A 14,099-nucleotide genomic window follows, 5' to 3' on the forward strand; every position below is an offset into this window, starting at 1 on the left:
AAATGGGACGGTATTACCATGGATTTCATCACAAAGTTACCTAAGACTGCCTGGGGTTATGACACCATTTGGGTAATAGTTGATCGTCTCACCAAATCTGCACATTTCTTGCCTATAAATGAAACAGATAGAATGGAGAAACTATTACGATTATACATAAAGGAAATTGTTTCAAGGCATGGAATACCTATTTCCATTATATCCGATCGTGATAGTAGATTTACATCAAAGTTTTGGCAATCACTACAGGAGGCCCTGGGAACTCGTTTGGATATGAGCACCGCATATCATCCACAAACTGACGGGCAGAGTGAAAGAACAATTCAGACTCTTGAAGACATGCTCAGGGCATGTGTGATCGATTTTGGAAACGGATGGGATAAATATCTACCATTAGCAGAATTCTCGTATAATAACAGTTATCATGCGAGCATTAAAGTTGCACCATTTGAAGCATTGTATGGAAGGAAGTGTATATCCCCTATCTGTTGGAATGAAGTAGGAGATCGACAATTAACTGGTCCCGAGATCATACACGAAACGACTGAGAAGATAGTACAAATCAAGGAGAGATTGAAAACAGCCCGTAGTCGCCAAAAGAGCTACGCCGATGTCCGAAGGAAACCATTAGAGTTTCAGATCGGTGACATGGTTATGTTAAAGGTGTCACCTTGGAAAGGTGTAATACGTTTCGGTAAAAGGGGTAAACTGAACCCAAGGTATGTAGGCCCGTTCAAGATCATCGAACGCATTGGACCGGTAGCTTATCGACTCGAGTTACCGCAACAACTCGCCGGAGTACATAATACATTTCACGTATCAAACCTTAAGAAATGTCTTGCAAAGGAAGATCTCACCATTCCTCTTGAAGAAATCCAAGTCAACGAGAAACTACAATTCATAGAAGAACCAGTCGAAATCATGGACCGTGAAGTTAAACAACTCAAGCAGAGCAACGTACCGATCGTTAAGGTTCGTTGGAATGCTCGAAGGGGTCCCGAGTTTACTTGGGAACCAGAGGATCAGATGAAACGAAAGTACCCACATTTGTTTCCCGAGAACGCAAAATAGGTACAATTTTAAAATTTCGGGACGAAATTTATTTAACGGGTAGGTACTGTAACGACCCGGATTTTTCCGATCATTTTATACCTATGAGATTAATATTTACATAAATTAAACCTTACTAACATGATAAGTAATCTAAATTGTTGAGATTTATGTTTTTAAAAAGAGTTTTACACAACGTTTGACCGTCCAATTTGACCGATGATATCACGAACTATATAACAAACGATAATTATACGTTTGTGTATATATATGTATTTATATATATTTAACATGATCTAAGAATGGTTTAACATCTTATTGTGTACTAATAACAATAAGTTATAAGTATACTTTGAGACTACTAACTTAACTTTTCAAAATGATAACTATACGTAACGTTATTTGACATATATACCTTTAACCTATAATACTTATACAAGTATCGTATAAATATGTATTTAATCACTTTTAAAGGGCTTATATACATAAAACAATATAAGTATATTTACAAAAGATAGCTATATTTGAATTCTCGTTCCGTTTTCTCAAAATTTCTACATGTATACCTAGAGTATATGTACTCGTATCATACCCAGCTCCTATACGTATTTAATATTAGTATATACACATCACAATCACTTTATTAGCAGCCATGAGTCAGCCAATTTTGGATCTTAGCATGCATGATTAATCAATTTGGCATATTACAAGACTTTTGCACAATATTACAAATTTATACATCTTTTCACCACCATTTATACTCCATTCCAATTTCATTTTTACTACACATTTTCTCTAACCAAAAACACACTCTTAGGAACCTTAAGTGTTCTTCACAATCTCAGCAAATAACCATGAAGATCTAGCTTCAAAAACAAGCCTTAATCATCATAATAAATTCCTTACAAGAAAACTTCAATAATCCTTCCAAAAATACAAGTTTACTTCCAACCTTTTGATCCAACTCCACCACTCTTTTGGTTCTAGGATTTTTCTCATCTTTTACAGTAACTTTGTCCAAGTAACTTGAGGTAGTAACCTTGTTCATAACCTTATTCGATTCATATTTATATAGCTATCTTATTTTATGTTGTAAAATTTTAACAGCAAGAACATAGTTTGAATGATTTCAAACTTGTTTGCAAACTAAATAGATCCTTCTAACTTAACTTTTAAAACACTTTAAGACCTGTAATATATCATAATGATATGCTAACTTAACAAGATATAACTTGGTTTTACAAAGAACATCTTAAAAACTGAATCTATGTCGTCGGAATGCAACCAGGGCTGTTTTGGGTTGGATAATTAAAAACCATCTTAAGCTTTGAATTGGAAGTTTATGTTCTGGAAAAATGATATTTCCTATGAATATGTTAACACATAAAAATTTCATGGTTTAACTCAAAGTGTAAGTATTTTTAGAAAAATGATCATTAAATGTTGTTTTTATGATGGAAAATGATCACTTTCATAAGTTTCACCAAAGTTTGACCTATAACCTGTGATTTCGAATACAAACTAAGGTATTATCAGTTCATATTCTTAAAATTTGACTCGATCCAAGGAAGTGTCAAGTTGAACCAACAAAAACGGAGTTGTAATGAAGAAACTACGACTAAAACAAGATCGGGTATTCAAAGCTAGTTTAGCTACGAAAAATATTTGGAGAAAAATTAAATTAATCATATATTTTCTAATTAATATAATATTTCATATATATTTATTTATGATTTGATTTTATATATTTCAGGACCACCCGTAAACAACACGAGAAGATTAATCATAAGACCTCATGATTGTACGCAACACGTCATTTGACAACACGGTACTTTATGTACGCAACACGTCACTTGACAACATGGTACCATGGGTCGAGATTAATTCTGATCAATACGAATACGATGGGGTCTTTATTTATTTTATTTAAGCAACTAATTGTGGACCACTAACATCGGACTGCTAACTACGGACTAAGAAAATATTAAAAGTATATATATATATATATATATATATATATATATATATATATATATATATATATATGTAACGATTACTTAAAAAGAAAATATGTTGATATATTATATATATGGTTAGGTTCGTGATATCTATCGGAGACCAAGTCGTGATAAATACCTTCAAGGCAAAAGTGAGTATATAGTCCCACTTTTAAACTCTAAATATTTCGGGATGAGAATACATGCATTTTATGATTTACGTTATGGACACAAGTGATTAAAAATATATATTCTACGTTGAGTTGTACCACTGGCATACTTCCCTGTAACTTGGTAACTATTATTTACATGAGGTATTGTAAACGCGAATCCTGTTGATAGATCTATCGGGCCTGACAACCCCAACCGGACTGGACGACCAGTATTCAACGGTTGCACAGTACTTCATTTCGGTGACTACACTTGGTACAGTGTAGTAAGATTTCATAATAAAGGGAATATGCGACGTTGATTAAATGTTAAGTATGGTTATCAAGTGCTCAACAACTTAGAATATTTTTATTAAAACGTTTATATATGAAATCTTGTGGTCTATATTTATAACGCTGCCGGCATTAAACCTATATCTCACCAACTTTATGTTGACGTTTTAAGCATGTTTATTCTCAGGTGATAACTAAAAGCTTCCGCTGCAACATGTTGAATTTAAGCAAGATCTTGAGTATGCATATTTGTGTCAAAAATAAAACTGCATATCGGAGGATTTGTAATGTAAAATATGTTGGAGGTCGTATTGTTATTATCACATGTAAAGTTTGTAAGTCTAAGATTACCGCTAAATGATAATCATTATTAAGTTGTTTAAACCTTGTATTTGTAGTAAAAGCTATGGTTTGTATTGTAAAAACGAATGCAGTTTTTGAAAAATGTCGCATATAGAGGTCAATACCTCGCGATGAAATCATATGTTATTGTATTCGTCCTTATGGTTAAGGTCGGGTTTTGACAAATACCCTAAGTTTGTGTTAGTTAAAGTTAGTAGACTTTAAATCACTAGCTTTAATCATTAAAGATGAGTCTTGGCCATTTATGGGCGATTTTGGTGTAGTTGAGTTATTTAATTCAATTAGGTCATTAAATGCTCAAGTGTAAGTATTGTGGTTGGTTCCACATGTTGTGTATTGAATGTGTACTTAATGTATTAGGTACGTTGCTTTGAAGCTTCGGAAGTGCATAATCATCATCTTGGTGTTAAGGTGAGTGGAATAATTATGCGTGCACGTATATAATGTATTTATTTATGTAGCGTGGAATGTGGAATTGTCGTGGTGTTTAAGACACCACATTCTATGTAACGAGTGGAATTGTCACGGTGTTCAAGACACCACTCATTGGTTTGATTGACATGTGGAATTGTCGCGGTGTTCAAGACACCACATTGTCATGGGAGTGGAATTGTCGCGGTGTTCAAGACACCACTCATTGGTTGATTGACATGTAGAATTGTCGCGGTGTTCAAGATACCACATTGTCATGGGGGTGAGTTAGTCGCGGTGTTCAAGACATCACCCGGGGGATTAGTGAATACGCGGAGTAATGTACACTAATGGATGTTATGAACTCAGACGGTCTTTCAAGTACCGTTCCCTTGTTCGATTGGTTAACCATGGTTGTGTGAATTTTTATTTAGCATATTAAATTGTGAACCATATGCTATTGTTATTGCTAGCTTATTGTGAATCGCGGATAGTAGTTTATGCATGATGTTCACATGATTGTCGAATTGCTAGCTTGTATGCGGTATTGTGTTTGTGATTGCAAGTAAGTAGGTTATATATGCATGTGTATACTTATTGCACTCACTAAGCATTAGCTTACCCTTCTCGTTGTTTATCTTTTTAGATGCAGGTACGGAGAAGGGAAAGAGGGTTGTTGGATACTAGTTCCCCATGTTGGATTTGTGTTGAAGCTTTTAAAGCCGACCTAGTGTTTTGGGTAGTTTAGCCCCAAACCATGCTCGGGTGTAGTTTGAATTAAAACTATCATTTTAAGTGGGTCGAACTTGTATTACATTTGATTAATGGCCTTCGTGCCATTTGTAAACATTAAACTTGTGATATTGTTAAATGGGATATATGTAACCGTTTAATTTAATGGTTTTTATTTAGAAAAAAAAATTACTCGTGTTTAATACGGGTTGGGTTGTTTCATTGTGTCTGCTAGCATACCACCATCACACCAGGTATTGAACCTAGCCGATGTGTCCATGCCATTCCCAATTTTACTGAAAATATGTGGCCTAACAATATCACGAATTATGATTAATTTCCGCCAACCAACACTAACACCCGCTTGAAGTGGAGCATCCCAGAAATTCCGACCTTTTAGACGATATGAATGTATCCATTGGATCCAGAGAGAATGCTTATTAGTCAATATACGCCATATATGAGTCACCATGAGGGTCGTGTTCCATTCTTTAAGACGTTTAATTCCAAGACCGCCTTCATGTTTTGGCAAGCACACATCGGAGCACTTAATCTTTGCCTTTCCTCGCTTCATATCACCCTGGCACCATAAGAAACCGCTCATTAAGGCTTCCATTTCTTTAATAATAGCACTAGAGATTATGAATACTGAATGCCAGTACACTTGCATAGAAGTCATCACCGACATGATTAGCTGAACCGACCAAAGAAAGATATAAACTTATTTTTCCAGTTTTGCACCTTACACATAACACGCTCCACCAACTCCTTACAGTCTCTATGAAGTAGACTAGATATCAGCAGCACGCCCAAGTATTTCACGAGTAATTTTCCCTCATCAAATGGGAGAACAGCAAGAATCATACTCTTCAGAGCATCCGAGACGTTACAAAAAATGTCATACTTTTAGCCATACTCAAAACTAGCCCAAAACAATTTTTGAATTCCTCAAGCGCCCCAGAAATAACACGTATAGAATCCATATGCGCTGAAGAAAAAAGAAACAAATCATCTGCAAAACACAGATTGATAATCTTCTGCTCTGCACACTTCGAGTGGTATTGAAAATTATTAGAGAGATGCACTCTTCTCCTAATCATAAGCGTTAGAACTTCCATTACCAATGTAAACAGATAAGGAGACATCGGACCTCCTTGGCGAATGCCTCGTTTTCCTCTAAAGTAAGCATGGAGATTTCCATTAACGCTTATAGAAAAAGAGGTAGTTGTTACACAAATCATAATCCACTGAATCATAACCTCATGAAACCCAAACCCTTGCAAAATCTCCTTAAGGAAACCCCAATCAACAGTGTCATAAGCTTTCTCGATGTCCATTTTTAAACGCACACCTAGCTTTAGCAGTAGATAAATGATAATTATGCATAAGTTCTTGAGTAAGCAAGATGTTGTCCTTTATTCTCCTCCTCGGAATAAACGCTGACTGATTACTGTCCATAACATCATCCAAACAGTCTTTAATGCGATTATAATAATCTTACTTGGATTACTTACTTTTGGTAATAGAGCAATGATTGTGTGATTAGTTTCCGTTAGCAGTTTACCATTATGAAAGAAATCCAATATAGCACGGGTCACATCAGTACCAATAGTCTCCCGTGATTTCTTAAAGAAACCAGACGAGTACCCATCCGGGCCCGGAGACTTATCATCACCAATATCAAAAATAGCTTTCTTTACCTCTTCGCCCGTGACATTTCGAATCATATACTGAGCTTTCACTTCCGGAATGACCTTCACAAATAACGACTCAGGATCATATATTCCCTCTACTTGAACGGCAGTCCCAAGAACCGCCTGATAGTGTTGTACAAATCCATTAGGCACGCCGTTACCCTCTATCATAATGTCATCATTCCCCAACACCGCTTGAATACGATTACGATGTGTTCTAGCCTTAACAACATTATGAAAATACTTCGAGTTGCAATCACCAATCTTAAGCCATTGTATTTTAGCCTTTTCTTTTAAAAACCTTTCTTCGTCTAGCATAGCTTCTGTATATTCTTTTAAGATAGAACTAGCCTTCACTCTGACACTCTCCAAATTAGGCCGCTGATCCATAAGTATTTATGCATCATCTAATTCAGCCCGTAACTTGATCACTCTCTCATGAAAATTTCCTCTTTTCCATGCCAACTTACGCATTAAGTGCTTCATCATTCTTAGTTTTTTTTATTACTTTAAACATAGAGCAGCCATTCATGTGTTGTCGCCATCCTTGAAACATCGTCGCCTGAAATTCATCATTGAATGTGATAAAATTAGAGAACATAAACGGCCTCGGACGATACTTGCAATTCGTGGGAATTTTCAACACCGCCGGGCAATGGTGAGAAATTCTGTAAGGCTGGAATACTGCATAAGGGGAAGCATATTTATGAATAAATGAGTCATTTGTCATGACTCTGTCAATCTTCCTTAGCAAACCATCAGGTGCATTCGGCTTTTGATTCCACGTAAAGCGCATACCCATACGGTTCACATCTGACATCCTTAACTTGTCAACACATTCCTTAAATTCTCTCATCGAGATAGTGATATTAGAGGACCCCACTGAAGAATCTGCTACATACAGAGGAGCGTTAAAGTCATCAAGCATAACCCATGGGCCGTCCTTTACAGAACATCCAGATCCCTCCAAAGAACCCTCCTGGGGGTATATTGGTTACTAGCATACATATATGAAACAAACAACCTGTCCCCATCTGCTATAGTTTTAATCATACAATGCATAACTTGATTGGTCATACCTAAAACCATAACATCAATAATACCTGGATTCCATCCCAATATGATACGATTACCTGATTCGCAAGCACTATTATTAGACGTCCATCTCCAATTAGAGAAAACCTTATTACAAATATCAGCTAACTTTTTAATATTAACGTGAGATTCAAGAACATCACACATACACAACCTATTCCTTGAAACTACATCAATGATCTCTTCTTGTTTCGGGGTACGGTTCAAACCCCGTATATTCCAAGAGGCTAAACTAATCATTAGCCTCCTCTTTCATGGGAGTGCTTGCCCCCTTCGGATCTTTACTCGCCATAAATTCTGTAGTTTCATTCACGTAATCCTATGTATCACTAGCCTCATCATCCTTTAAATTCAGCGTAGTACAACACACATCTTCATCTTCCAGGCTTGCTAATACATCGAATATATTACCATTTTCGACCACTTTAGCAACACCACTAGTACTCGCCCCATCATTTATTGGTATCTTTCCAGAATTATGATCATCTAAACATTTAGTTACAGGTCTATACATAAGTTTCGGCTTCTGCTTTCCAATAGTAAACCCATACTTATGCATCTTTTGTTTTCCTGTAGCATCACCCTTTCCTACACGTTGAAAACCATCATTATCTATATCCTTCTTCTTTTCGACCACAAGAATATTCTTTGGGCATTGGCTATCCTTATGACCGAAAATCATACAACGTGTGCATCGAGGTAGACGCCATTCATAATCAACTTTCACTTCATCTATCGATTTATTTTTCCCATTAAGGCTATGAGTAGCCACTTTTAGTGTTTCCTTGAGATCCTTTAGAGCCGACACCTCCACCATCACTCTTGCATAGTTGGGCCTACACCAAGATTCCTTACACATTGTACTTATATAGGAACCATCATAATTGTTTTACCTATTTTTGTCGCAATGGCACTTAAACCATCCTCCGTGAACGCCGCCAGTGGAAGATTATACAGTTTAACCCACACCGGCACACACGTGAGGTTTTCTTTCATTAGGGAGACATCAGGTGACCAATTGTTTAGAATGATAGGGCATGTCCTAATCATCCAAGTCCCCTTCTCCAATACCTCGTTCATACCATTTTCCGTTTGGAACTTAAAGAAGAAGAACCCTTTCGTGTTCATCATTGTTTTTTTAATACCATATTTGTTCCACGTGTTCATCACATAGTTTTGAGCGATTGGAAAAGCCACATGTTTTCCAATAAAGTAACCATACAATGTATTCTGGTACCTGGTTACAGCCTCCTTCACCGACGAGATCGAAATCTCAACATCAATACCTTCATCTAGGGTATTATCAGATTCTAGCACTCTAAAGTTCACTTTTTGATTAACCTTCTGCCCGTGAAGAGCACGCAAATACGATGAAGGCATAATAGTCTTCTCTTCCATCACAACCAGGGAAGACTTGTTCTCTTTCTGTTTGGGAGCATGTTCTCCCTTTGGATGATTAGATAGCGACTCCTCATCAGATTCAACCACATTATGACACGTTTATCCAAATCATCCTTCTTATCATCCACCACAACGTTGGTGTTAATATGCTCATCAATCTTAACTGCCTCAGGTTGCACTACTCCTTGATTGCGTGACATAACCTCCTCGGTATCACTTGATTCAGACGACTCACCAAAACTCAATTTGTTATCCGCAACACTAGCATCTTGTCCTCCTATGGTTCGACTCCTCAAAACCCTAGGGGTTAGAATCGAATTAGATTTTGTTGAATTCTTTCATGCCGAACTTTTCCCCATCCCAAATCACCCCAAGAACAAACCAGGGTATTGATGTTCAGTTAAGGATCGAAGAGTAATCAGAAATCGGAAAAAAGTTAGATCGCCGTTTGTGTTCCTGAAAGTTCGGAGCTCATTAGGGTTAACAGATTGATATGTTGGTTAATATTACTCACTCCGTTTCAATTTTATTTTTACCAGAAAAGAAACACACAGTTATACACTTTACTTCTTATCTATATTTTTGTTTTATATACATACTAGTTTAATGACAAGGTCAAATCACTGGTTGACGAAAAAGACATACAAAAAATTTACCCAAGAAAGATAATGAGAAAAAAGAACATCTAATAAGAAACGGAACAACAGATTCTTAACAAATGGCTAGAAATGTTTCTCTATTCAGGAACCATCTAGTTTTTTGATATGCACCTAAGATTCAACACATGTGTAATATTCCAAAAAAAAAAAAGTAAACAGCTAAATAGCAGTTTTGTCAATCAGGTTATGACTAAATGGGTTCAAATTGCCATACAAACGTATATAAACACATTACTTATGAAAAATTTCAGAATACAATATAAAGGTACCTACAATTGTATGATGCTAAAAAAAGCTATCTATACAATTGACATATAACAACTAATCTTTTGTAAGAAAAATTCACATTGAAACAGATTTTAACAGGTATAAAACTCTTAACTCGTATTATTGTCACTCATCTCATTAGCATTTTTATCACTCATTCAAATACCTAATACCCTTAGATGAAACCTTAGAAATTTTGACCCATTTAGATGTAACAAATTAGACCCATAATATAAATCAAGTGTTATCACAAATAAGCTAAATGGGTCAAATGTACCTACTGAAAGTACATCTTCAAATATATGAAGTAACATTAAACCTTGTTTCTTAGAATTTCATCAAGAATAACTCATTATCGTATGTTTAGCAGCTATTGATGGACTACAAAATACATACATTGAAATGAAAAAAGTGACTATCAAGACAATAAACCAAAAACTACACTTCTACAATAAGATATTAGAGTTATACTTTAATATAACAAATAACTGTAAAAGATGAAAGCATCCTCAAATAATTACTTCTTAAAACTAAATGGTAACAAACAAATCATCCTAAAATACTTAAAAAAATAAAAGCATAAATTGTGCAGATCAATCGAAAGAATGAACTTTAGGTAGAGTCTAACCATTCGCCCACTTGCAGAATTCGGAGTTTAGTTTCAGAACTCATTTGAAGCACCGATTTTGGTCAGCACCGATTTTGGTCAGCTCCAAAACTCAAAAACGATTCAATAGTTACCAAACAAACAGAAATAAGAAAACAAACATGATAGGTTATATACAACACTAAATGATCCAACAATAGCTAAAATCAAAATTTTAACTCAAAAATCTATTTGTACCTTCAATGAGTAGAAGATATCAGCCAAAACTCGAAGTTGAATGAGCTGCAGTGTAAGAGAACATAAAGAAAGAAAAAAAAAGCTACATAAGAATGAGCAGTTTAAATGGGCATATATTAAGAATTATGACAAAGTTATCTCTACATTTTTCATTTGTAATACACATATTATCTCCTAGCAATGACTGACTACAATAAAATCAAACATAAACAATTATTAGGATATGATGTTCTACACATGTATGCATTACAACTAAAAAGCTAAATACCCTAGATCTCTCTTATACATATCTCTAGCTACATACTCTCTTTAAAAACACATTTCTATGTACGGATAGCCGAATGTTTTTAATTAAAGAAATGACACTGAATAAAACTATTATAAATAAAAAGCTAATAACAACACCCCTAACAATAGGTGTCCAAATTGCTTCACAAATAACCGTAACCAATTTTTGTATATGAATAAAGAGGAAATAACATCACCAGGAACTTTTTCAAAAGGCCTTGACAAAATCAATATAACCTGAAGTTGCATATATGTGTATGATAATTTGAACAGAACTGGACGTGTTGAAAACAATGAATGTATATATCAGCTGAAACCTGAAAATTTATCACATGTAGTAACAAATTTAACGTGTTTAACATGTAGCAAATCATGAAATTGAATATTACATAAAGATTAAATTAAAGAGTGTAACAGATTAAACATAAACACGTGAAAATGGTTAACTTATTAAAACTAAAAGCAGATGACCATAACCTAAAAGGAAGAAGTAATAATCGAGTAAAATAAACCCTAACCTGAAAGGAAGAAGAAGAAGATTCTTAAGATTCATTAGGAAATGTGTAAAGTTGAAAAGAAACCCTACCCTGAAAATGAAAACATAAGTATCCTCACACTGGACTTGATTTCACGATTTAAAAAAACTCACCATAAAAAAGTTTAGCAAAATAACTCTAAAAAGTAAATAAGATGAATTTAATAGAGGTTATAACCATGAAATTTATAATCCAATAAGTCCTATTTATAAATTCATGGATCTAAACCCTAAAATCAATTAATCCAGTAATCGTTAAAGAAAAGAAGTATTTGATAGAAACTAAAAATTTGAAACATTATAAGCATAACCTGTTGAAGGAAAAGATAGCAGCAGCGAAAACGACAGTTGTAGAAGCAGCGGCAGCGACGGCGGTGGTTGATGATGGTTGATGAAGGATGAAGATGTTTGATATTGCGTATTTCATATATTAATTCTCTCGCAATATCGGTCATATTTTGGTCCGTTTGGATACGAATTGGGGTTATTTAGTTGATTTTGTGAAGATTCGAGTTTAGGAACCGAGAAGCGTTGATTTGCATATTTTGAAGACTTTTGAGGTACAATTTACATCGTGTTATTATAAGTACCTATGTTTGTTAAGATGACAAAGTGGTTTGAGCTTTAGTGGATGAACGTGAAAACTTCAAGCAAGAATCTGGAATAAAAGGGAGCCGCGGCGCGCCTTTTAGTTATATTCGACATCAGAAGATTTTATAAGAAAGCATCTGGATCAGTGGAGAGCCGCGGCGCGGGGTCCATGGGCCGCGGCGTGCGCCGTAGTTATTTTTGATGTCAGATGTTTTGTTAAAAAAAGGGATCGAGTTGCATAGTGAGGCGCGGCGTGGGTAATATAGCCGGCGCGGCTTCGAGTCGGCCAGCACTTTTTGGAAAGTCTATTTAAAGCACGAAAAATACCATAATTATTCAATCTTTCATCCAGACGAATTGCAGCAGCTTTTGGGCGAACTTTGGTGATTTTTGGGGAATCCCAACATCATTCAATCAACTCAATCATTCCGGAAACGCTCGTCGATTCATTCATCATCCAGGATTACTATTTTCATTAGGTCTAATTTTTTTTATCAATATAATGAATTCTCCTAATTGTTTATTCACGATTTTTTTTAGCCATGATTGTTGGCTAAACCTTTAATGGTTGTCTAGATTGATAACCGAGGTTTTGGATGTTATGATTTATGATTTATGAACTCATGCATGTTTATTTCAATAATTTGAATAAAAGATCGATTCTTAGTGATGTTTAACTTTATAAACTTGATTGATTAGTGTATTTGTTTAATAAAGAGAACTCTTGTTGATTTAATACACTAGTTTACAATTGATTTGTCTTAATTGATTGTTTGCTAAACCGGATCAAGGGGGTAAATTAAGTTTAAACGGTTAGACGATATAGGCATGAATTGTGTAGAGCGAACGCAAAGGCAATTGTTATTCAAATCTTTGATCTAATTAATTAATTAGTCACAAACGAAAAGGTCTTAGGTGCCAGGGAACCCTACATCTAGTAATTCTAGTTTAAGTACTTGCTAAAGAGAACTCTTGGCGGGTCGATCGAGTAATTTGCATGTATTGAGTTTTAAATCGGGCTAAAGTATAAAAACATCCAATTCCGAGGGTAAAAGGTCTAGACGAGCATTTTCATTCCATTTGATATCAAAACTATCTTAATTGCTTTCTTGTTTTAATTTTATAAATCTAAAATCCAAAAATTTTGTTTTTACTTTCGATCAAATCTTGATTTGGCTAATCGTTAAATAGCCACAATACCCATTATCTCGTATTTTCATATTTTCCTAGATTAAGTTAGTTTAATTTTATTAGTTACAATTTTAATTCTCGCGCGTAAACTGTCCTTGAAACGATCATGGATTTACCATCTTATATAATATTGCACGAATCGGGTACACTGCCCGTTAGTGTGTATCAATCTTTGAACCGGTATTTTTCATATATAAATTATAGATGCGATTTTACACATTAATGGTCTTTGTGGTTTTTTTGATTTGGGAGATTTTTAGGGTAAAGATGATGGATGAAGAAGATGATAGACGAAGAAACCCTAAAAGGAAGAAGAAGGAGAAGAAGCTGAAGAGCGTATCTGGAGTTAGGTTTTTTTTGATTTGGAGAAAAAGGAGATCGTATTGATTTATATTCAAAGTGATAAAAGGAAAAAAGGAGAGTGTATCTTCAAAATATATTGATTTATGTTCATTTATTAATTAATTAAATATTATTTTTATGACATCATCTATATGGTTTAAACTTTTTTCTTTTATTTTTTAATTTTTTTTAAAGA

At 34.9% G+C, this 14,099-nt stretch overlaps 3 protein-coding genes across 3 annotated transcripts; all 3 read right to left on the reverse strand.

Moving 5' to 3' along the window:
• Nucleotides 1-5,195: 5,195 nt before the first annotated feature.
• Nucleotides 5,196-5,860, reverse strand: LOC139860254 (uncharacterized mitochondrial protein AtMg00310-like). The gene is made up of 2 exons (XM_071849023.1): nucleotides 5,738-5,860; nucleotides 5,196-5,690 (listed from the first exon to the last, which is right to left on the reverse strand). Exons 1-2 carry the CDS (start codon nucleotides 5,858-5,860, stop codon nucleotides 5,196-5,198), a joined length of 618 nt encoding a protein of 205 aa, XP_071705124.1.
• Nucleotides 5,861-5,865: 5 nt separating this feature from the next.
• On the reverse strand, nucleotides 5,866-6,333 carry LOC139860255 (secreted RxLR effector protein 78-like). Its single transcript, XM_071849024.1, has one exon. It carries the CDS (start codon nucleotides 6,331-6,333, stop codon nucleotides 5,866-5,868), a length of 468 nt encoding a protein of 155 aa, XP_071705125.1.
• Nucleotides 6,334-7,156: 823 nt separating this feature from the next.
• Nucleotides 7,157-8,025, reverse strand: LOC139860256 (uncharacterized). The gene is made up of 2 exons (XM_071849025.1): nucleotides 7,777-8,025; nucleotides 7,157-7,669 (listed from the first exon to the last, which is right to left on the reverse strand). Exons 1-2 carry the CDS (start codon nucleotides 8,023-8,025, stop codon nucleotides 7,157-7,159), a joined length of 762 nt encoding a protein of 253 aa, XP_071705126.1.
• Nucleotides 8,026-14,099: the final 6,074 nt, after the last annotated feature.

The sequence above is a fragment of the Rutidosis leptorrhynchoides genome, chromosome 7 (assembly GCF_046630445.1).
Source record: "Rutidosis leptorrhynchoides isolate AG116_Rl617_1_P2 chromosome 7, CSIRO_AGI_Rlap_v1, whole genome shotgun sequence".
In the NCBI taxonomy this organism is placed as follows: Eukaryota; Viridiplantae; Streptophyta; class Magnoliopsida; order Asterales; family Asteraceae; genus Rutidosis; species Rutidosis leptorrhynchoides.